The sequence below is a fragment of the Bombus flavifrons genome, chromosome 1 (assembly GCF_040668555.2).
Source record: "Bombus flavifrons isolate JBK064 chromosome 1, iyBomFlav1_principal, whole genome shotgun sequence".
Classification (NCBI taxonomy): Eukaryota; Metazoa; Arthropoda; class Insecta; order Hymenoptera; family Apidae; genus Bombus; species Bombus flavifrons.
Window position 1 is genome coordinate 12,293,766 of NC_138442.1, and position 25,000 is coordinate 12,318,765.

Below are 25,000 nucleotides of genomic sequence, written 5' to 3' on the forward strand. Positions count from 1 at the left end.
GGGAAAATGGATTAAACAATTTATGATTTTATTGGAGATAAAAGAATAAATGTTATTGAGGATAAAATCATATATTTGCAGTATATCACTGGTTAAAATAAACAAAAGATATTCAATTGTATTAATACGTTGTTTATATATTTATCTGTGTAGTGTATTCATTCTATGGCAGATTTATATTGATAAAGGTAAGACAAGAGAGAAACGAACGTTTACTGCCAGTCGGACTTTTATTTTATCCTTCTGTAAAAGAAATTCTGCCTTTTCTTAGTTTTTCACTTCAATGTAAATTTGACATCTTCGTAAGAAGGAATTACGAATATATGTATAAGCGGGATGTCCGTGTCTCCTTTGAGATTCATTTGCAGACCTATATTAATGAGACATTTCTTGCTTGTTTTAATACAGTAGCTGGCAAGAGTTTGCAGGTTGCACTTCTGCTGCTTGAATCATACGTTAATAAAGTCCCTTTTACACAAATTTAATAACACTGTATTTCATAACTCACGGTAGAAGCTATACTCATAAAGCAGTCCTTTATCATCAAAAACTCTTTATTTCGATCTAATAAAATTATACCACGACAGGAAACTTCTAACAGCCATCGTCAAAAGTACTATATCCGCCGAGAGCTCTCCTTTGTCCGAATCTATCTAATATATCTTTCAAATTCATTCTTTCACCTCCAACTAGCCAACGCAACTGAAATTTAAATCGTCTATCCACGCAACTCCTTTGCTACCCTTCCACCGTAAAACTTACAGCAGCCTCGAGCCTCTAATACAATTATCACGGGGAGATGTTTGACGTCGGCCAGCGACGTAAAAAGAATATTACACCTGGCTGGTGGCGAAAGGGTTGGCCATGTAACGCCTCTTGTAACCGACGGTGCAACGCATGAATACGAGATGCGACGGCAGCGCGTGCGCTATACCGTTTCTCTTGCTCTCTTCTATCGTCACTCCATTCGTCTCGTTCTCTTTCTGGTCGACTCGAGTTCTCGTTCCAGCCAAACCCTCTCGTACACCCTCTCGTCCCCTTGTCTCGCCCCACGGATAGCCTTCCGTCGGTGGCGTTTAGATATTAATGCGTAGGGTCCGGTATTCAGCGGCGGTTGCAGCGCAACAACGGTTTATACGAATATTCCATCCCACGGGACATATCCGCTCTGGTGCAGGCCGCGGTTGTAACTCGAAGCGAGGGCCAAACCAACCAGCTCGGGCAACGTGGAACACGGAGAGCGTCGGTCGCCGGCCCCGCGGGCTCTCCGATATTAATACATTCCATTACCGCAGACAATGACTGGCTGAATGGGCCTGACTCTTGATGAGCTTCGCGGCGCCCCCGCATCGCATCCAAGTGCCTCCTTTGCCAGTCCACGTCACCGTCTAATTTAATACACCGCGACCTCGGGCGAAGGTGCTTAGAATGGCTGACGATGCACCGCCGAGCAAACCGCACCAAAGAACAACCATCGACAATGCTATTTGATACAGCGTTCTTCTTCCAACTCGAAGATTGTTACATGGGTTGCGCTATTGGACGGTGGGTGGGCGCTATAAATTGAAATCGAATCGAAAGTACCGCGGTTTTGTTGGGTTTCGCGCGACTGCGGTGATTGGATACTCTATTCACTGTACTGGGAATTGTGTCTTGCTTGTAAAGTTTCATTTAAGGTAGATGGACTCGATTGATTTGAATATATCGTGCTGTTCAGACTATTCCAAGTATTCTCTCGGGTTTATACGCGTATCTTTATTTCACATAATTCGATTAAGTTTCCTCCGTACAGAGTGTTTCTGCATTTTGTCATCTAAGTTTCTCGATGAACGAGCCCATCGGTTTTGCTTTCTCAATTTCGTTGCACAGGTACGTTGTCATATTCCATTTTTTCAAGAACGAATCACTTGCAAACTTTATTTTACTTTACTCTTACGAGTGTATTTATTACAGAAAGATGTAAGTTGTAAAAAAATACTGTTTTTGAAATTTCGTAATATTTCCCTATTTTTCTCTCTATCAAGAGAGGATCGGTATGGCCCTCTTAAGTTTCAAGCGAAATTGAGATTCTTTCAACTATTTCATCGTTTAAAGGGAAGGATAGTTACTAGGTAACGTAATGTTATTTCCAGCTTCGCTATTGGCTTCCTAAATCTAATCTACTCTTTATGAACTTTGCGTTTAATCATATCGCGCAAATCATCAAACTTTCCTACAGACCTTCCGAGATGATTTTTATACTCTTCTTTATCTTCCTACAGCTAACTTTTTTAACAAAGTCTCTGATGGATTCATCTGGTAATTTACTTCCTTACTCAAATTGATTGTTTCTTTTCAGTATTGTCTTTCTAGACTTCTAGCAACTCGTTCTCTATTTCTCTCGTTATTATAAATATCGCAGACAATACTTTCTTCCACGCTATTTTAAGCATCCGCTTGCCATCAACTAAATTCTTTTATTTCAATCTCGTTAAAACGAACATAAAAGCACCTAAAGCTATAAAAAAGTTTTTTAATATCGATCACACATCGATAACGATTCTGCCGTTTTATTTTCGAGATTGAGAAACTTTTTAACGATAGAGGAATACCATTAGATGAAAAATGACTCGGAACGGTAATAAGATCAAAATGACGTTACTTAAACGCGAGTAACTTAACTTGTATGAACAGAAACGTAAATTCAAGTAACCCGAATAATCCAACCAAAGCTTAAAAATAATAGATTTCAAAGGTAAAAGATAGGTCTGTACGATGTCTCTTTCGTTGCGGTTACGATAAATCCTCGGTGGAACGAAACGTGACGCACGAAAAGAATACAATTACGTAGCTTGAAAAGGTAGAATTCCCAACTGTCTGAATATTTGAATCGATGAAATATTCAAGCACTCTGTCTTCTTTCCGCAAAAGATAAAATCAGAAATAGCTTGTCCTATATAAACTTCCTGGCCAGGGAACCGACAAAAATGCCAGACGTCGTTCGATCGTTCATATTGACTTCAATTAAGGCCAGATTATCCCCAGTAGGTCGTGTCAATCCTGTCCATAATTGATGTATAAAGGTAACTCGGTCTGTCTGTGGCTTGGAAACCTGCCGAGAAACCGGGACAGAGCTCGCGAAAATTAAGGACGTCGAGTAATTGAGAAAGAGCCGCAACAAGCGAAACGACGAAAATACCGAAAATCCGTATCCGAGACCGTGGAACACGAACGATCGCCGTCAGAGCGCGTCAAAGCACCGATAAATCGGTGTCATGCCGTGTTTCCACAGTCGCGGCAGCGTTGCGAGCGTGACATTTAAAAAATTGCCGCGTTACTTCTCTCGGCTTCTGGCAAAAAGTTCGTACGGATGTCAAACACGTTTGCGGTGTAATTTAATTAACGGTGTTGAAATGGTAACGTCGCCGTGATAATTTCATTTCAAGCGGCTTGCGGGATAAAGAGGCAACGGCTGATCGATGAACGAATCCCCGAAGACGCTTTTCGCGTGGATGGAATGTTCAGAGATGGAAAACGGGGAACAACGGATAGAAGGGAGAAAGAAAAAAGGGCGAGAAAAGAGGAAACGAGTCGAATACAAAGTTTCCCTTGAATGCAGGTTTTTCTTCGTTGAATGGCGAAACATCGGAAACGACGTTACAGACAAATCTGGAGTAGCCGTTTTCTGCAGCGCGAAACGATCGTTTTCCATATGCGAGTACACAAAACGATTCTCAAGCGCGCCATCGTAAGAAGACACACGACTCGTGCTTTTACTATAAGAAACACCCTGGCTTTTCCGCTTCTTTCGCGCGTCTTTTTCCCTTTTCTTGCCGTGTTCCCAGTTTCAACGATATTTCCAGAATGGACGCAATTAAGATACTGGTTAGAGAGCGTGCGCGGTATATAAGAGAGCGGTCTCCTGTTGAGAGAAATAGCAGTGGACTGAGAAGTCAAAAGGCAAGTCGTAACTGCGAGTTTGCCCGCTGCTTCACCGTGTACACACAGTCCGATTCAACGAGCGAATTCAATTGGAATTACCCGAGGGGTGAACGCACTTTGGAAAAACTGGAACGTAACTGCCCGGTTTCTTCGCGTGCACTTGTTCAGATAGCCGAATTCGAACGCCTGTGTACATCATTTTTTATACTTATCTTCTAAATTCTTGCGTTAAGAGGCTGCGTATTATATTCGAACCGATAAATAAAATAAAATTACTTATACAGTTCGTTTTTATTCGAGTATGGTAAAAACTCTTTGAATATAATTTTATCGTATTTTATTCTGAAATAGTGTCACCGAATGTAGAGGATACGTCATCGTTGTCGTCAAAGAAATTAAACAGAGTACGTAGGTAAAAAGGAATAAGATTAATCGGAATGCTCTGGTAGGAACATTTTTCTAAACCTACGACTCGATCGTCGAATATCTTTTCGTTTCACGATTCCCATTTGCTGGCCGATGAGAATGCGTACCTGGCAAGAACAATTTTCCGCGATACCGCTTTTAACCTCCTAAGAAGGAGGAAAGGAATTTTTTTTTAATGAAACTGGAGGGAAGTAGGGGGCTGTTTCTCTGTACGGCAGAGTTTGACGCGAATTACGCGTAAACGATACAGCACTGCAATGTGTGACGGATAATACTGTTCTATACGTAAGCACATTGGAATAAAGTTTTTGATAATTAAATTGTAATTTTTCTTAAAGATATGACGCATATACTTGAACTTTAATAATTTACTTTATAATTAATAATACAATTGTGTGTGATATGTTTTAAAGCACGGTACGACACATAGCGCGATAGTGTTTTTCAAATTGCTCTTCGTTTTCTATTTTGAAGCGACATTTTCAGCTTGAAGTTTCTAAAAAATTACAATGACACGGATCGGCAAGTTAAAAAAAACATCTAATAATGGTATATTTATTTTAACGGAAAGCAACAATTGATATCTGACACTGGCGCATCAGAAACAAAGACTATATATTCTACCTGTATATTGTTAACAATGTTATAAAACGTTGCGAGGACAAGAAAAGTGTGAAGCAAGACAAATGAAAACGACCGTTCGGTTCAAATGGGGAGCGAATGAGTCAGTACAGTGAGCCACTATAGTGGCGCGTCGTAATAAAATGACATCCGCGAAAGCCACTATAGTGGCGCATCGTACCTAAGAGGTTAAAGGAACGAGGAATCTTTGTGTTCCCCGTTCGCGTGGCACGCTGCATAAAAATTAAAACTGTCAAGATACGATGGCGAAACAACGCCGGCTGGAATAGAAATACTTAGCTAGTGCAACGAGGTACGCGACGACGTCCAGCCCGGACTTGCGAGTAATGGCTTTTAGAGTCATTACTTGATACACTGTAATTTCGAAGAGGCAGATAAGGCTGCAGCTACGAGGGTTATACGCTGGCTTTGTATCTCGGCAGTCGATTACACACTCGCGTTTGACGATACCAAGGTGAATCCCATTTTCGATCTTGCTCGCGCTAGGCTAGGAGGAGGGTAATTCAGTTCCATTGTTCGTTCCTCGAGCTTCTACGAAAGTTCCATAAAATTTCGAGACATCTGATAAAATCGGAAACCCACGATCCCTGGGAAAGATGTGGAAGAAAAATTGTTCGTAGAAGATGCGATGTTCCGTTTAGTTGTTCCACGAAAAGGAATTTTTTTTAATGAAACTGGAGGGAAGTTGAACTGGGTCGTGTGGCGATAATTCGGGGACGAGAAAATCAGGCAGCCTGTCGTTATCCGCGTTACACGCGTTCTCTGCTGATACCAAATCGAAAACCGGAATTCAATTTGCACGGCTGCTGTATCGAATCGTACGGGACGAGAACAAATTTCAACGGGTCCAATAAGCGAACTTCTGATATTCCTCGAAGCAATACCAACCGCGAGAGAATAGAAACGTTCCTGAATAGGGTGGCGAGATAAAAGAACGAAAAATGGCCAACGGAGGATGATAGTTGGTTTCCTAAGTATCGGCAGTGTGCTCTTGATTTCGCGAAAGAAAAACGCAACGAACCTTTAAGGAAGTAGTTTCTTATCTAAGAGCAGAGCGTATCGCGATAACGTTTATTGCTCGAACGTAGTAGCGTCCACGATGCTCCGTATCGTTTAACTTCAATTTTCCAACTGGCTAATTTAAAATTTCAAACGTGTTTTAGTCGATCAATTGAATAATCAAACGAAAAAGATAGTGCAGGTTAACGGGTATAAATAGTAATCGATTGGAAGAGGAGAGAAGAAAAGTGTGAAAAAGAAAATCGTAGGAAGCCCTAGCTATATCGCTTGGTTTCATCTTATCGAATAAAAATTCTAGCAACGATTCATAATAACGTTCGAGAACCGTGTTCAGAATTATAAAGCTGTACTCGATCGTGGTAATATATGGGGAAAATAAAAGCATTGGAGAACAGGAACCTTGTTAGAGTACCTAACAGCGATTGCCGAGGTCACACAGTGGCCAGCGAAGCATCAGCGAAAGCAACGAGAATAGGAGACACATGATAATTGCAGGAACGTGGTCACACTCCAGCTTTAACCTAATCGAGTAACTATCTGCAATTGCGGTACCTGATCGCGTACTTGTTACCGGGTTTAATTCGGAAACGTAAGAGTATTTTAATTAACTGAAAAACATGTTATCGAGGGAAATTGCAGAACCATTTTGCGATAAGAAATTCTAACGATATCTTTCTCAACGAGTAATACAAAAACATTTATTACAATTACACGATCGATAGAGAAACTCCGGAGAATACAATTAGAGGAAGATAGAGGATAATTGCAGGGACGTGACTACATTCTAACCTTAATCTTATCGGTTGGATTTCCTCCACTGCGAGATCACCTCATAGTCACTAGATTTACCTACAAATTTCCTACAACCGTAAATCCACCCCTGTTCTAAACTTCCGAATTCTCATCGAACCGTAATGTCAAAGGGAATTTCTCCGACTTGCTGTAACGGAGATCGAGACGTTAAATGGAAGCAAGAAGTTTTGTGTTTAAAAAACAATCGGAACTGGAAACGATCCGACTGCGAAAACGGAGCAAGCAAATGTTCTCGCGTGCTGCGTCGATACGAAAACGCTGAAATTTACGGTTCGACGTGAACTCGAAATTTCCATCGGTCAAGGACCTATCGGGGAATTACGACCTGCTTTTCCCTCTTCCTTCCGTCGTTTCTTTTCCCTCCTTGCTTTTCTTCTTTTGTTCGACGCGCGTCTACGCAACCCGAATCAGATAAGTCTACCCGCATGTCAATTCCCCTGGCGAACATTTTGCATAATATAAACGGTATACCGTTGCTAAGAGACAGCTAAGAGGAGACAGTGTCGCGTCTCAGCTAATTTCAGCGAAGTCGAAATCATCCGCGAAGCGGTTAACGCGATGGGAAATTTAAGCCGGTCACGGTATCTCTTTTTGGTCGTGGTCGATTTAATGCAGCCAGTAAAGGGACAGGATTTCCGAAGGTTCGAAACAAAGTCTCCTCTCGCGGAACACACGCGACCGATCGTTCTTTTTCGACGGACGTCGGACCACACACGGCGCTCGATGCTTTTCTCGAGACCGGGCCCCGCAAAAAGTCGCTTTAAATGGCACGTGTAGGCTGTGGCCGGACGAAACGTCGACTAAATGTCGGCTGAAGACAGAAATGATGGAAGGGGCAAACTGCGATGATCGCGGCATTACTTTTTCGACGCCAATAATGATAATAATGGAGAGTATTTTAACCATCTTGGCTACAACGACGCTAATGGAGAAATGTATGGAAATGTTGAATGTAACATCGGTCAAAAATTAAATAAAAAATCGTGGAAGTGATAGAATGATGATAGTGCTGGATGAGTCGAGAGTGTCTAGGACAGAGAAATAGACGTGTGATTAATTTACGCGTTCCAAATTTAAATTAATGTAGATGTATTTAATACTACAAATTCAGAGACGCGTCGATTTTAGTAAAATTCATGTGAAAGAAAGATATTTCTTCTTTTAATCAGGAATTGTCTGCATTAAAGGGCGAAAGTTTTCAAGATAGTGGTTTGAAATCGTATGTGATAGGGTATCTTGTATATGAAGCGCGAGAATGATTTTTCCTTTTTAAATCGACCTTGCTTTGCGTTGAATAGAAAACTCGAAGTTCTGGATAAACGTTAAAAACGAAGGAAAAAGAGCGAAGAAAGAATTTGCCGCGTGCAAGCGTAAGTGGTGTAGAATTCATTGAAACGTGAAGTTCAGAGTTCGGAGAAAGTATGAGTGTATCTAAGAAAGTAAGAGTTCTCGACCGGCTGTTTTATAATACAGAGCAAGAATTATCGCACAATCGAATTATTATTTATTAGACAAATTATTATTTACTAAACGCAGCCACTACTATTTTACATGAAAATTTACGAGTCAAAAGTCTACCACCATCCAACATTCCTACGGGTAATACGTTTAAATGGATTTACGGGGTACGTCCGCTATAACATACACACGCATAAACTACCAATAAACTATCGATAAATCTCATGGCCGAGAAAATATCTAAAACCTAAAGCAGAAACGTCCGAAGCGCTTTAAGATTCTTTAAGACAGACATCAGCTAACCGCATCGTAAACTCTGTGTAATTAAATATTCTTCGCATCTACATTTGCATATACGTTCCAGAGGCACTGTAAATTACGTTAAGTTACGTTATCGTAACAAATGCAAACCTGGCAATATCTTAGTTACACCACGTCAGCAAACACGCGACATCTATGTATACAACGATCCATGCCAATTAGTCGTTAATGCCAAACGGTATCAATTAACGTTTTGTTGTAGCCGGCCGTACGACGATGCAATTTTACGAGACGACTTTGGCTCGCGTCTGTGGTCCAGCTAATGCCCCGACCAACACCATAAAACCGACCTACGCGTCCATTTGTCTATTATTCCATCACGGAATTGCAGGTTGCGTTTGGGTTCTCGCCGGCCGTGGTATCGTTGCGCCTCCTTGTTCGTTGTTCCAACAACAGGAAACCGGACCGTTCGAGCTGGTTGTTAAGGATAAAGAGGCGGTTGCATCGTGAGAGCTGTAAATCTCGCAAAACCAGGCCCCAGACGTTGTTATAACGACGCGTTGCCCTCGAGAACGCCGCCGCGTTATCATTCTCGGTTTGATGGCCGGTAAGCACGATTATTAGCACCACCACGCCGAGACACGATACCACGCCGAGGCGATAGGAGAACATCCTGGAAAAATCCCCTGGTACGCATTAATTTTGCCGGCCTGTTGCAAATTACCTGAAACACCGGCGAGTAAATACTATGTAACGCGCAAAGCTGAACGAGCGGTCAGGTGAGACGAGTTTAGATAAACTGGACTCAACTTCAATCCTCTTGAGATAGAGGCAGCGTGAAGTGATAGAAGCATCATCGTTATTTCTGCAGGCGTGAGTAGTTAGTCAAGGTGTCGACCATCTCACGAGGTGTCGAGTTCTTGGGATTGCACATGGAACGATGATCTCCGATCTCCGTTGATTTTTTTAAACGCTTTGTTGGATCGTTTGATTACGTTTTATCGGTGACACACCTAGAATTTCTCTTGGGAATTTGAAGCCGATGAATAATTTATTTTTACGCAACGGGTGTGGCTAGAGACACTCTTTCTCTTTGAAGAAAAGATAGCGAGTGGTTTAATTTTATGGTAAATAACAGAGCTGTAATGTTAATATCTGCCGTGATTGGCGTTGTAGTTAAAAATCATGGAATGGATAGACTAGAAATAGAGAGAGAAGATGGAGGTAGAATACGAGAAATCTAGACAACAAAGTCATTAAATGGATACATTTACGTGTCACGCTACCTAGAAAATTGAAAAACATATATTAACACCGGACGATGCTGCTACATACCTTAACTTTCTGGGTTTATTCCTACTACGTGTCTGATAAAAAACCTTTGTAGAAAGCTAATTCTAGAGGAAAACCTGGTCGATAGACTAGACCTGATTTTTCTTTTCCATTGAGCTCGAAGAACGAAGAAAAATAAAACGTTTCCCCCGCTGCAATTTGCATCGAAAGGCAAATACACCGTTAATTAAGATCAACAAAATTAAACGAGGGAATACTCTGTCCAAATCCTAATTACATTCTCAAAATTCCGCAAAGATTGCAAAGCTCGCGTTGGCTCCCTCTTTTCCTCTTACGAAAGAAACCGAATTATCCTCATCGCGTCCAAAAGAGAATCGTCGTCTCGTCGTTGTCGCCGCCGCCGTCGTCGTCGTCAGGTCGATTTCCCTAGCGACAATTAAGGATAGAGCAAATATCGTCAGGTACACGTTGTTAGGACACGCCTCCAAATATTCCAGTAATGAAGAATAATGCACGATGCTAAAACAAACTCTCCCGAGAGGGAGAGTACCGGTTAAACCTCGAAGACGTCGGATGTCCCCCATCCACGGTGTAGGCTTCTCGTCTCTTTCCGCGCCATTCACCTCGCACCATCCAAAAGGATATACCAACACGGCTGTATACAGGTATAGCGTGACGTTACGACCGGCAGAAGCTTCCCTCTTAGCCAAGCATTTAAACGGTCCACGCAATTAGGGAAGGCGCTTCGCGCCTCATCTTTTATTCATGCCGACTACGGCCAGCCTCTCCGCGCCTTGCTTTCGACCCCCGGAAAGATTAAAACCGAACCACGCCGATCCCTCGGCTCTACAGCTTGCACGTATTAAATGGCCAGCTTGCACCTTCGATCGAGATCACCTGTGTGTATACGCGTCAGGATGGATCGAGCTGTCCAGAGATATCGCTGTGTCTCTCCTCGACAACCTCGAGCCTTCGGCTTCTTTCTTTTTAAGGATCGTCATCTGGACACATAATGCGAGCTTCTACGGTTTCACGTTCATCTTTCAATTTGGCGAGCTACAATTTTTATTATCCTGACGCTGGCTTGTGAATAATTTATATTTGATCGCGGTGCTGGATGCGAGCGAGAACTGCGTGTTAAAAGTTTTGAGGAAAATGGCTTCAGCCATGAATAACGAAACAGTTGAATGGGTTTCGTAATTGGCGCGTGTTCAGGAATGTCCCGGATATTTCAAAATATTTCGTGTTTCTTCTTTTCAGGTTTATGGTTTTTGGTAAGAAATATGCGTAGTAAGTTAAATGATTAATCGAAATTATAATTTTCTCTGTTTCTCGCTTGTTTCGTGCAAGAGGTTAAAAAGAATGCAGGATATCGTGAAATGACTACAAAATTTGTGAAAGCGAAGATCTTAAGATAGGTCAAGTCAGCCAACATAGTCCGATTCGAGCCTAATCTCATAGACTAATTCTCGTTAAAAACTAGAAATGAAATTTGCAGGAAATGCGGAAGAAAGAAGGAGAAACGCGTGCAAAACGTTCTATGTTTTATGCAAATGGGATTCGAGTATTCCGCGCAAGATTCTTTCGTCCAACAACGCAATTTCGTTGTTTACTTTTCACCGTTCTTTTTTCTTTGCTATTAATTATTCGTAATAAGCGTAAAGGGGGGAAACGAGAGAAATACGTTAATCCTAGAGGGTGGGAGTTGGGGCACGCGGTCCCACAGGCGGTGAAGTTTCGCGAGGGTACGAAGATTTTACGGTGTTATGATTATTCTACTCGTTTTTAATTTCAAATGAGCCTCGCAGCGCTCGTGTCGCTGTTTCTTTTTTAATGACGATTGAAATTGTTTGGTCTGGGATAGCAGGGGTGGGAAACCAACCTGAGAATCTCAAAGTTTCTCGAAACGTTGTAATTTTCGTGAGAAAGGAAGCTCCCTTCTATGCCGGAGAAAACTATTTGCTACATTGCTTTATGGAGGAAACATGGTACGTCTTTGTCGTGGTTAAAGCGCGCTAAGGGTTCACGTGACAAAGATGATTTTGAAAGTTTCCAAGTATCACTTATACTTCTCCCGGGCTATCTGCTCGTGCTGGATCCCATTAAGTAGTTAAACTCGTGTTTTTCCTTTCTTTTTTTCTTATTTTTTTTTTCTCCTACTTCTTCTTTCTCCTCGTTACTTCGAGAGTGTATTTAATGTGCAAGATCGAGCAAGAGTAAGCCCGAGTCTAAGAAGTTGCCGCTGTAGGGTGCTCAAATTTATTATTGGAATAATGAAAGTATTAAAAGTTGCCGATGAACGAGCCACCGTATTACGATATCGGAATTTAGTTTGAAAATCCCGGCTAACCGGCTGGATTGGGAAGGAGACGGTGGGTCGCCGGGTATCTTCACGTTTAATTAATTCGTTACGTTCGCCTTAGTATTGAAAGACGAGGTGAAAAATAGCCGATCCTCGCGAACGTTCGAGGGCAGAAACGTCGAAGTTCACGGAATCTCCCAAGAATGTTGTGTCTGATTACCCCGATGCTTGAAAACTTCTTCGAGCGTGCCTGGAGTTACAACCCTCTCGATTGCGTTTCCTTTAACCTTTTCTCTCTTTACACACTTTCGCGTTGATTTACGAATATCAGGCTTCTGTCCATTCTCTCACAATAAACAAGCTCGCTAGTTCGTGCAACGAGAAATGACAAATAAAAAATAGTCGATAAATTGTTCCAATTATTAACTTTAGAACTATCAATGATTGAAGTACGATACTCGTATCAAGAGAAATCTAAACGAAAAATGTACAAGAAATACATTCTGAGCGCAAAACAAGCCTTGTTTCATAGTTAAAAATAAATCACAGAAATTCTTCAAGATTTCTATATAAAAAAAAAACTCATAAAGTTTATATCGGAGAAATTACAAATTAATTGTTACCACTCTGATAGTAGATTCTAGTGTTAAAGAAGCAAAACTCCTCAAGTTCGAAAGGATAATAAACTTCGACGTTTAAACATCTGTTTCAGATTAAAAGTGGAGAATCTGGGTGGCGCTTGGTGTCCGAAAAATCAGATCACCCAAGAAGCCCGAGAATGGTTAGAGATCGACCTTCATACGGTTCACTTGATCACGGCTACCGCTACGCAAGGTCGCTTCGGCAACGGTCTCGGTGTTGAGTATGCAGAGGCGTATCTGCTCGAGTACTGGCGACCGCGTCTGGGCAAGTGGGTTCGATACAGAGATATCAAAGGAAAAGAGGTGAGTGCCCTTATCTCTTCCAGAGCTCCATTAACTAATTTACTGACACGAAGTCATCTAGTTTCGATATACCTCTCAGACTTTCTCGGACTTATCACAAATCTAGTCGATCATGCTATTTAAGTTTCAAGACTAAGTGAATATACGTAAGATGGGTTGTAATTCGCTGTACAAACGCGTTGCGGAAGATTCCGCGATTAAACATAAATCGCAGTGATAAAATAACTTTTTGTCGTACGAAGCGAAGCTTCGTACAAAAATATTATAATTGAACGTTAATCGAGTACTTATGTATTATGCGTGATTGCTTTCGTTGCACGATATTAATTCATACGTTCGATTATTTCTGCCATTCGATTCAATGTTATGGTAATAGGCATTGTGTCATTCGTAGAAACGGTTAGGTACTGACATAAAGTAATTTTATCGTTTCGATTTGTTTTAAGCCACGCAATTTACCGATTACATATATACGATACTACCTTTATAGGTTTTTCTGCGACATAAAATAAACGAATTACGTCGGAAGATCGGAAGGCGTAATGAAATAATTAACGCAGAGACCGAAAGATCTCTGAAAGAGTACACGATATTTTACCACGAAGGTATCGAGCGTACGATGAGATACGGAAAAGGATAAAGCGATTAAGATACTTTGTTGTTTTTATATTCGAAACGACTAACTTTCCAAACGAAACCAAAAATTGTTCGTAACGTTGAAAATATTAATTTAACATCCCTGTCTCTGTTAATACGTTTTAACGAGATTATCTAACGTTTCAATTTCGGAATATGTTTCTCTTTCTGTTAACGAGCGTTACGATCAGTGGCACCGATCGTTGTAACGTTTCAAAGAAGCCAAAGGGTCGCCAGCGAAAGTGCACGCGCAGCCGCGAGATTGATAAAAACAGCTTACGATATCGTGATTTATGAACGATTCGCGCATCTGCTCGCCGTCGATCGGCAGCAGCTGCGTTCGTAATAGTCGAAACCGAATTGGCAGGCTGGTCATTGGCCTGAAATAATAATTCCGTGACGATTAAAGCGGCGTGATTGTTATTCCTGGTTGTGCTCTTGAAGCGCAGAAGCGCGCGCCGAGCGAGTAGAACGCGCAAGCTTCGAGCGCTCCGGCCTATGATCAAGAATCGAAGACCAACGGGAAGGATTATCCCGCTCGAAACGTAAGCAGCTTATCGCGAATCCGTAAGCTAATTTCGTACCGACGATGTGCCACTTTGTCGAGGCCCGTACCGAAGCCGGAGCCCTGCGGTCTTTGTGTTCCTGAGTTTCGCCAGCGGCTTCTGAATTATACAGAACTTTTCGAGAGGCTACGGATCTTGGATTTTTCCCTGGCAAAATGTTAGATTAATGCTCGAGTTCCGTTGAATCTTTAACATTTGCCGCTAGAACTACTGGTCGAAATGATTAATTCGTAACGTCTCGTAGAAATTTTATGGATTTACAACGATTTTCAGGCATTTGTATGGTTCCTTTATTTTTTGTAAAATATTCAAACGAATAAAAGCTTGCTTCTCTTCTTTCGTTATACGTTTTTTATCTTCTATATAATAGTTTTACACTTTAATTTCCTGTAGCATTGTATAGCTTTACCGTTCTCAATAATATTGGAAAATACGCGTTACACACGACCCGTATGCTTTCAATTTCGTTAATCGCAAGTTTCAATAATCGTTTCTTTCAATTTTTCTACCGTCGTGATGAAACAACCGATGGACTATTTCTGAAAAAATATCGATATAATCTCCAAACGCCCAGTTTCTCTTATATAGTACATTTTTCTATACAAATAGTATCTGAAATATTTTATAGTATTACGAGAAACAAAGAAGGTAGTTAGGTACTCGAGGTACTTGATTAGGTACCGTTGTCAAAACACCGCCTATATATCAAAGCGTAAATCGAAAGGGTTCAAACAAAAAGATTGCGTACAAATAGCATGAGAATCCTCGAACGTTTTAACATCCTGCCAATGAACCGATCGAGCCTCGAATAAACCTGTCAATGTCCCAATAAATTTCAAGCTAGATTAAGCGTGCAACTAAGGAACTTATCGAAGAATTAAGAGCACTTGAAACGGCGGGAATAGCACGACAGAGAATATACCGGGGCTGTTTCAACAAGTACCGGTTTAAAGTAGAAGCAACGTGCAGACTAGCAATAAGAGACTCGTAAGGAGTTCGCCAAGGGCGACACGATACGTTTTTACCAAACTTATCGTCCTATGGTCCGTCCAGTGTTTATGGACTTCGTCGGTATGGCTATTACGACACTTTAAACACGGTGTGTCCCTCCGGGGCGCGATTTCCAACTGACGTGACGGTCATTAATGCACGAATGGGGTTCTCGCTTCGTTTTACGACGCTACCAACGATACGCTGCCAACGAAAGGCGGAATGAAAAAGCTCGGCAGGTCAAATTGCCTGGTCTCTCGATCGTCTTGGTATCTCTGCTGTCCGGTCTTTGGGATCTTATTAATATTGATGGACCGAGGCGAGCCAAGAATCGAACGCGCCAAGGGACCGGCGGTCTCGTCTGCGAGCCACGATGGTTTCACGTCGCGTGTTCCACTTCGTGATTTCGTGTAAAGACTAATTTCGACGCCGATAACGATCGCCAGACTACTCTTGGGGCACGCTTGAACCATCGTTCCTACACTACCAAACCGATAGAAATTAGCGTTGAACGTTGCACGTACACCGAGTATTCCGCTTCGTGATTTATAGCCTATCCTGAAACGTTCGCTTTTCTAACGGTTATAGTTTCCAACAAAACTACGGCACGTTAATCCGATCGGATATTTTCAAGAAGGTGAAAAAGGTTCAAAGACACGGCGGACTGTGTGGGCGAAACTGCGATTTACCAAAGCTATCAACAGCATCGAGGCTCAAAGAAATTCTCGAATCAGGATATCGAATTACTCGCCGGCAGATATCGTCATTAAATGCAAATCCCTGGCTACTAGGCGTCACAGGATTAATCATCCCGTCGTCGTCGCCGTCGTCGTCGTAGTCGTAGTCGTCGCTGTCGTCGAACTTTCACGTTCCGAGGGAGAAAAATTCTGCCCTCGTAGCCAGCATGCAAAATAGAACTGTAAATTTTCCCGAAGGCCGACCAATCGCGAACCTTCTGTCTTTCTCTCTCTTTTCGGTAAATCGGTTATCCGATCGGCCATCTCTATACATCCGCTGTCCAGTTACTGCCTTATTAATATTGATGGACCACTTGCGCCGGCGCTAATGTAGCAACGCCAACAGACTGCACAAGTTGGCTTCTCAGGGCGACGCCTTCCCCGTCACGTGTTCAACCTTATGATTTCATGCAAAGACCAACTTCCATCTTCAGACTCATGATTATTCACTGATTCGCGACCAAGCTGTCCCAATTATCGGTCTCCAGCGGGATCTTCGTCGGTGTAACGAAGTCCATCCTCGTGCTTGTAAATTGGACGATTACAACCGGTTGAACATCTGAAAATCGAGTAACATCTTGATGATTGAACGGTTTCCTTTTGCGACGAAGATCGTGCGCGTTTGAAGCAAATAAACGACGATTTATTAAGTTGACGCATAGGTTCGCGTATTTTTTTCTCAATACAAAGTAGTCCACCATTATTCATCGCTTTTTCCAACGCTGACAACTTTTAGATCTTCTTCTCGGACACGCTCGTCGAGCCACACTTGTAGTTTCGCGTCGTTGCAAAGGGAAACTCTACTTAACGCGTTTTGGATGAAGCGAAAGAAAGAGCAAAAGTAAAACGGATGCTGGATGACTTGGCCAGGTGAAGCGATACACAAGGGTGTTATAACCACGCTGCGGATATTTGATATTTCTGCGAATATTATTTTAAATACAGCCATACTTTCTACATACGGTAAAAAAAAAGTGAAACGTGGACAAAAATTCATTTTATCTACTGAATATATTATTATATATACCTAGAGCACTGCACTTTGAATATATTATATATTTTGCGTAGTACGCGCATTTGCATAAAAATCCACAATCCAGTTACCACATATGCATTTTATAGAAAATGAGAGGTTGGTATTTGCGCGGAATAAGAGAAACCTTGACCAGAAACGTAATCTTTTGAGACGTATCCTCCTCTCCGTGAAAGCGGACCAGCAGATTCCTTAATTACTTGCGGACTCACGACGAACCTTCCTCGTCGACGAAAGCCGAATTTCTTCATTTTTTGGCCGCGGTTTCCGCGACATCAACGTATACGCTTAACTCGTCAGAATTTCTCGGATATTTCCACGAAATTATCCATAGAAGGGAGAGAAAAGAGTGCTCTCGAATACCGTGCGCCTCGCTATGGCGCGGAAGCCTCAAGTTTTCAAGGCAGCCGGGTGCCATCCGTGTTTCGTACCGCGCGTTACCACTAGAGCGGGGAAGGCAGGCAAGAATGTCCTCGTAGCTGTTTGCGTATGCGGCCGTGCAAGTTGTACCGCGTAATAATAATTGTCACCGAGCCAAAGACGGTAGCGGTGTTGCTTCAAAAGCCCGCCAGAGGTAATTAAGGCTCCAGGCGCCAACAAGCTTCTCCCTTCTGCCAGTACCGCGAATGCGAGTGCACGTTCTCGTTCTGGGGCAAGAAGGAGGCCTGCTTTTCTCTGGTCCTCATATTCGATAACGAACGGCTGCGCTGCATTCTAGTCAGCGGAATAATTAAATGGCGTTTTCAAATGGCCGAAATTTTTGTCGATTCTATAACAATTCTTGCGATACTTTTTATGAATGGAAGGAAATGATTAGTTTTTAATTAGAAGGGATGGCAGAAAGTTGGAAATTTCTTTTGGCGGGTTTCGATGTATCTATCGCGTTTGATAGTTGAAATAATAGCGAGTTTGTAGACTTTATCCACTTTTACTTGTTCGGTTACGCGTAATTAATGGAATTGATGAGAAGTTAGTATCTTTGTGTAAAACGAATAAGTATAAGTTTCGTTCCACTTATTGCGTTTAATGATCCAAGTAACAGCGAGTCCGCTTTTAATAATTCAAATTCCACTGTTGGCTACAAGAAGTCGCTGTAATTTTCCAGAATTATCTTTCGATTCGTTTAAAGTTTATATTCAACCCCAGTTCGGCCAGTAGTTTTGGTCTCTTCTTGACAAAGGTTTCATTCGGATACCGCGAACGAAACGATGATTTCGCGATAAAAGGAAACATTCTTCCCCATTCAGCCACTCGTGCCACGAGCAACGATCCGAAACTGATAAACGCGACGTGTCGAGATTTATTTCAACGACACGAAGCGTTCTCGCGGCTGATTGTCGAATTATCGACGCGCTACTCCGCGTGTTCCCGTTTTAATCGACGTGTCACGCCCCTCGCGAACGTCCTTCTCTTTTCTCGTACGAAAAGACCAACAAGAACGAACAAGGAAAAATGGCAGAGAACGTATGGAAAAATAGAAAAATAGGCGTTCCACCGATACTCGAAGCCCCTAGAATCGTTCTACTTTTTGCCTTTCCTCCATTGCGATAGTTTTTAATAAGCACTGACGTACTTCCCGTTCCACTTTCTGTCTTCCTTTTCTACGACCGCCATTCTGCCTCGTTATTTTATTTAGTGCAACGTAAGCTGTTAAACCGGGATTACATCTTTTGATAACCGGCCGTCCCGCGTCTGCAAAAAAATTCCATGCCGCCACACGAATATGCAAAACCCTGTTAGACGATATAAAAAGTACCGTTCAGTGTTTTATAGAGTGGTTCGTGGAATAAAGGGCCTTCCAACTGGCTCGTACAAAATTCTTACCACACATTTAGAAATTATGTTCGTGTTGAAAAATGATTTATTCGAGAGTTATGGCAGGACGCTAGAAGCGAGTAAAATGAAAAACACTTCAATTTCTAAAAACTCGTTTGCTTATTCAAATATTAATTTCGAGCGAGGCTTGTAGCTCAACGCGCGCTTCGTCACACTTTGCAAGAAATGTAACTGGTTTTCTTAATGTTCGTTTACCTCAACGTTAAATCGGTCACGATCAGCGATATAATTTTGCTCGACCTCCTAAGTCACCGGATTTCACATCGCGCGATTTTTATTTACGAAGCCATGTGAAGCTCTTGACAATACGAAAATAGAATGGAACATAGGCTTCGAAGGTATTAAAAATGTAATTTCTAAAAATTCCTGAAAAGCCAATATAAAGTCCCTCGAACGCTATTTCGGTGTCTGAAGGACTACATTATCGTAAATGAAAGAACTTTCGAAGAAGAAGACGATTTGTTTGATTTCAATTTTCCTTTCACGAATCCGTAAACATTTGCAATCGAACGATCGCGCTCGTCTTCGATATCGGAAAGATTAAATTCCTATAACGCCTGGCCAAACCATTCTGATACATAATCCCCTGAAAACCATTTTCTTTTCAACCTTCGTTAAAATTAACCTTTCGAAACACTCTGTATCTTTTTATCGAGAGCTCCCAGCGGGACGATACGGTTGCGTAACGTCGGCCCACAGAGGGATGTCACGGCATTAATTACCCGTATTTTAATGGGACGAAAATAGAGAAAGGATCGGGGCAGGGAAGATCGGCCGGTTTTCGCAAAAACTTCAATTAATCAGAGTGACCCGGTTTCGCTCTCAAAGGAGGCGGCCGTGTATCCCCGTGTACGGCAGCTTTAAAACGACCCTTAATCATGCTTCTCGGTAGAGTACAGTGACCCTCGACACTGGAGGGACGCTGTCGTTCGCCTGCCCCTTCTCCCATCGTCCTCCACCACCCACAGTCCACCGTTAACATTTTCCCTTTCACGAACGTCCTCTAGCTCGCGATTTTACTATGACAAACTCGCTACGTTGAATCTCGAAACGTCACTTAATCACGGAGTTCCACGCACGTTGCACCGATACAAAGAAGCGTCGCGTGCTCGGCCATCTATCTATCTTTGCTCGACAATTTATACGAAAAGTTGCGCTCTGTTCGACCACGTTTAATTTCCATCAGTTAGAAGGGAAAAGTACCGAAGAAGAAAAACGCGATGGTAGCCAGTAACATGGTGAACAACACGGACAACCACGTCTAACGACAGCCGGTGATGGTTAAAACTGACGCGTCACGCGAGTCATTTCCTCGACTCGTTTCACCGTCGAACGTCGCTTCGTAAAATCAACGAGTTCGTCGACTTGTCGCGCGAAACGCTCGTCGTTAAGCGAGATGGCGTGCGCCGTTCGCGTATACGGAGTGTCTGCAGATAGACGATATAGTTGATAATTGTAAATATCATATTGTTAATCAAAAATATTCAGAATTTCGTGAGTGCACGTGAACTGAATGTTGGACAACGGACGACGAAATATCTCCAGTGTAACTTCTGACCATATGCCGATGACATCTATACGGAATTTAATTTTCTAGAGAACAAAGCCTATAACAAACGAATTCTATCTTACATTTCATATTCTTGTCTATAAAGTAACTTTGCTTATCGTACTACCACCCCTAATCGGCTTAAAGAGAGCCAAGTACACGTATAGCCACAAACTTGCAACCCTGATTTTCTTCAAAACGGAGCCTCAAACGGGAAACCTTTCTTCCTTCTATCCCTATAATTTTTTCACGAAGAATAACCAGCTGCTCAGGTGTATCACCAGGCTGAAAGCACCCTATACGCCGATCGTTCAATTCGTCATTATCGTGTCACGCGAACAACCAGCTCGAACTGTCAGCTTTTCTTCGTGTGTACCTCGACCCATGACGCGGGAATTCCGTGTGGAAATCCGATAATTACGGAAAGGGATAAGTATAGAGGGGCGAAGGAGGGTGCGTGAGGAGACGAATGCCTGCGTGTCGACACGCAAGCAACGTTGCGTTGGTTCCCAGTCCTGGAACCTGGCTAAGCCACGATTCCACGTAAATCACGCGCTCGTACGCACGCAAACGCACGCACACACACGCATACACGCGCACACGTACACGCGTAAATGGTAAATGGCGCGCGATGGGGTGGTGGAAAAAATAAGGGTGACAGGTCGACGCGATATTGCGGCCGGTGTGTAATGTTAGTTATAATGTCGCACGCACAGGAAGCCGGGAACATTAGCGAAATGTTGTCCGCGTGATAATTCGGCCGCGTCACGGAATACGCGCGGTCGAAGCTTTATCACGGCCGATTGTTATTCTAACCGGTACCATAACTGTTTCTAATGGGCCGGATGAAGCGAGGCGCGCTTCGACGGAAACCAGATCTTCGCCCGTTGCCGGAGATACCACCGGGATGGATATCGAACCACGGACAGACTCGAAAGTTTAACCACCACCGGTCTACGCGGCGGGTATGCGAAACGCGAAATTTCCTGCGATGAGCGAACCGTGCAGCCGTGCTCGTGTATGTATAGGTACGTGTATTTTCAGAGTCTACCAAAAAGCTTGCCAACGTTTCCGAAAATTAAACATCTGTGCGATGTTACACGCTGAAATTTTACAATTGTCGAATACTCGAGGGAAAATATCTCAATGGTCTGCGGTTTGCGGCAAGAGTAATACGATTAAGAAAGGCAAATTTTTCGGAAAATTTGAAACAAAGATTTTGAAATATCTGAATTACTCGAGCAATTCGCGATGGAAAAGTTTGGTTTCTTTTATAATTCCCCCGATAGTTTTCTAAAGCCAGTTTCTCATTCGTGTTATTCGATAGCGTTCGACAAATAGCATTAACTTGATTCGATGAAATGACGACATTGTCATCCCACTTAATATCTCGCTTTAACAGATTTAATTGTAACAGATATGTGGAAGTTGAGGATTTTTGAAATATGTCACACTCCTAGCAAACAGGTGATATGATATATCGCATATTGGATTACGTATTCGAACCGTCAAATTGTACGAAATTCCTTGTAGAGCAACGTTCGTCGATTTAACTCGTCGATTTACCGCGAATACGATGTTTGCATTCGTGTAAAAGGTAATCAGCTGGATCTGCAGATATATAGTTACGAGTAGCGGTGGGAGGCAAATAAGTAAAACGTTCTCGTAAAAATATCGTTCTATCGAGAACCGAAAATCCAATAACATCGCGAGTGTAGCGGTTCACGGAAACGCTCGTCCATGGTACGCGACGTACACGCTCCGATGCAATAAATTTCTTTTATACGCCGGCTCGATAGGCAAAAACGGTCATGGGCATAAGTTATAGGTACTTGAAAATCGCGTATCTTAAGTGGAGGACGTTGGAACGCCTGGCTCACCGAATTTTTCCTCCGAGCATCTCTTCGGGGATAAGCGATCTCTTTAGCGTTTTCCCGTACGTTGCTTCCCATCCATATAAACGGAATCAAAGTTGCTAACTTTCGATCGACAGCTCGTCCAAACCTATGAAGCTAAACGATTTTCAAAGAGCCGCGAGTGTCTCGACGACACAGGAGTTTCGAGGATCTCGATTCAGAGAAATCCATTTCTACTTTTGATTCGTCGTTGTTAATATTCTCACGAGCAAGTTATTCTCGTCATTCTTGATCTTTTGCAATTCAAATGAAACAAAATGGATGTTAAACTTCAGTTTTCACATTTTAAAGCGTTTGAACGCTTATAGGTATTTTTTATGAATATATATTGCGCGTGTTGTAGGGAACATATTGAAATCTCGTTAGTACCGTAACGAGACACGATTATCAAGACTATATCGGTAAAATTTGGAACAAACCTGAAGTTACACGATATTCATTGCAAGTTTGAATAATCAATTATGCGCTATATAAATAAATCACAATATTCAGCGAGACCATCTTTCATACTAATTATATGTTTGAGCTCATTATTCATTCCGTTCTTTTATTTTTGCTCGGTGAACGTGTGCTTGCGATAAATGTCTGATAACTTGCACATATATTTTCGAACTGTTTTCAAATTTTACCGATATAATCAGAATTCGTACGACATACATTATATATTCATACAAATTTTTTATGATAAATTTTTGTAAGAAATGTTAAAATACTTTTCTGTAACAAAAGGAATATTATGTAAAATCTATTCCAGTATCTTTTTGCTAAATCCCTTTCTAGTAAGTATATACAATAATTTCTCTTGTATTTGTGCTCCGAATTTTGAATTTATTTTCGATCGTCACACGAACGAAAGTAAATTCGGTGGCTTCCAATTAACGTTCGGTTGCTCGATACGATGTTTACATTCAATTTCCTTGGCCATAAAAATGAGGACTTGAATAACGATGTTACTACAAACATATCTTTATATAGTATACGATGGATATAGCTGGAAACAAAGAGGTAAAGGTGGATACCTTGATTCCGTAGCGAGACAATAACAAAACTCGTTCGAGGCTAAACAATCGCTCTTGAGAAACTTTCCGCGTCGTTTGCTTCTTCAAAAATACATCGCATCTTTGATAATCGCGGAACGAGACCACGACGTAATTTTATAGTGTTTGAATGATGAATGAAAGGCATACAAAACAACGGCTATCTTCGCTGATATTGTCTCGTGTCCCCGAGTTATTAACAAGATCAACTTGCTTCATACGCCTTACAATTTCACTTGCTTAAAACGTAATAAACTCATGGTAAACGTTTATTTATCTCTTTTTTTTGTATTCTGCGCTCCCATAGAGTGCTGCTATAATTAAAGAAATTTTTTCAAAACATTTCGACGTTACAAAAACACGTTGAATTGTTCCAAATACTTTTTTAACTTCTGCAGTTCCGTTTCCTTAATTCACGATTTAAAAATCTCAGGAAGAAAAGATGATAAGTTTTTTCTCGTTGATCTTTTTATAATTAAGAGAAAGTGCATCGTAAAGAACAGTCTGTTAGGTTCAACGATGTGAATCTTTTAACAGTAGGAAGTAAATCCGCAAAGTTTCATGAAAATGTCAATGGGATTACTGGAATGTATTAATCTCTTTAGTATTGAAAATGTTCAAGAAAATAGACAAAATATATAATTAACCCAAAAAACCAAATAAAAACATATTCTTTCTGTAACAAAAAATTATTATCTAATAACATATTGAATTTTGAAATTGCTCCCTTATAAGAACAAAAGATTTCACTTATCACGTTCTTCCTCTATCACCTTCATATACGAAATATGAGGAAAAATAGAAAATAAACAGGAATGCTTAATCCACACTTAGTTCACAAACAGTCAACGAAAGAATATTAATGCCACGATGGAATTGTTCCAAACATTTTATCAGCACGCTTTCCATTATATCGATGATAATGGTCAGACGAAAGGGAACAGTGGCAGATAATACGTATCACACGAGCAAACACTCGTGAACCGGAGAACCCCGAACAATAACGCAGATCGATATCAGCTATAATTGCTCAGCGCTTAACACTTGACCCCTGTGCGCATGCACTGGCGTGCTACGCATGCACGCACGCACGCATTCGTGCATCGAGAGGGGAAAGTAAAAGTAGCAGGAAATCGCATTAGAAGGGCACGCGACGTCTCCCTCTCCGTCTCCACAGCTTTCCCTCTTTTCCTGTAAACGTATTCGGTTGTGTAAACGTAGTAGCGAACAGGTAGAGTTGCAAGGTCGTCTAGCGTTTCGAAGGTCTCGCGCTGCCAAGGTAATGAAAAGTAATATCTACCCTTTTCAGTCATCGCCCTGAAGGCTAATGCGTGGAAGAATGGCGTGCATCTGTTCAATGGCGTCGACCCTCGCGAAAGTATCGTACTTTGTTCGGTGTTTATCACACGAGACCTACGACGTATAGCAGACAGTCTGGATATATGCGGGATAAATTGCCTCGTTGACATTTCAACCTCGATCGTGGAACGAACGAGGAAGTAGAATGGCAAGCAATGGTAGAGTTTTTGGTATTAGACACGATTTATTTTTCAACTATTAACGATGATTGTACAAAGATTAACTTAACTTGGATTTACGAATTCAATTGTCTGAACCCGC

At 41.8% G+C, this 25,000-nt stretch overlaps 1 protein-coding gene across 1 annotated transcript in view; it reads left to right on the forward strand.

Annotated features, from left to right (window-relative positions):
• LOC138184321 (discoidin domain-containing receptor 2) overlaps positions 1-25,000 on the forward strand; it is a 155,361-nt gene that overhangs the window by 79,245 nt on the left and 51,116 nt on the right. The window contains exon 4 of the mRNA XM_069122187.1: positions 12,849-13,080. Coding sequence (XP_068978288.1) covers positions 12,849-13,080 — 232 coding nt within the window. The remainder of the gene's footprint in view (positions 1-12,848; positions 13,081-25,000) is intronic.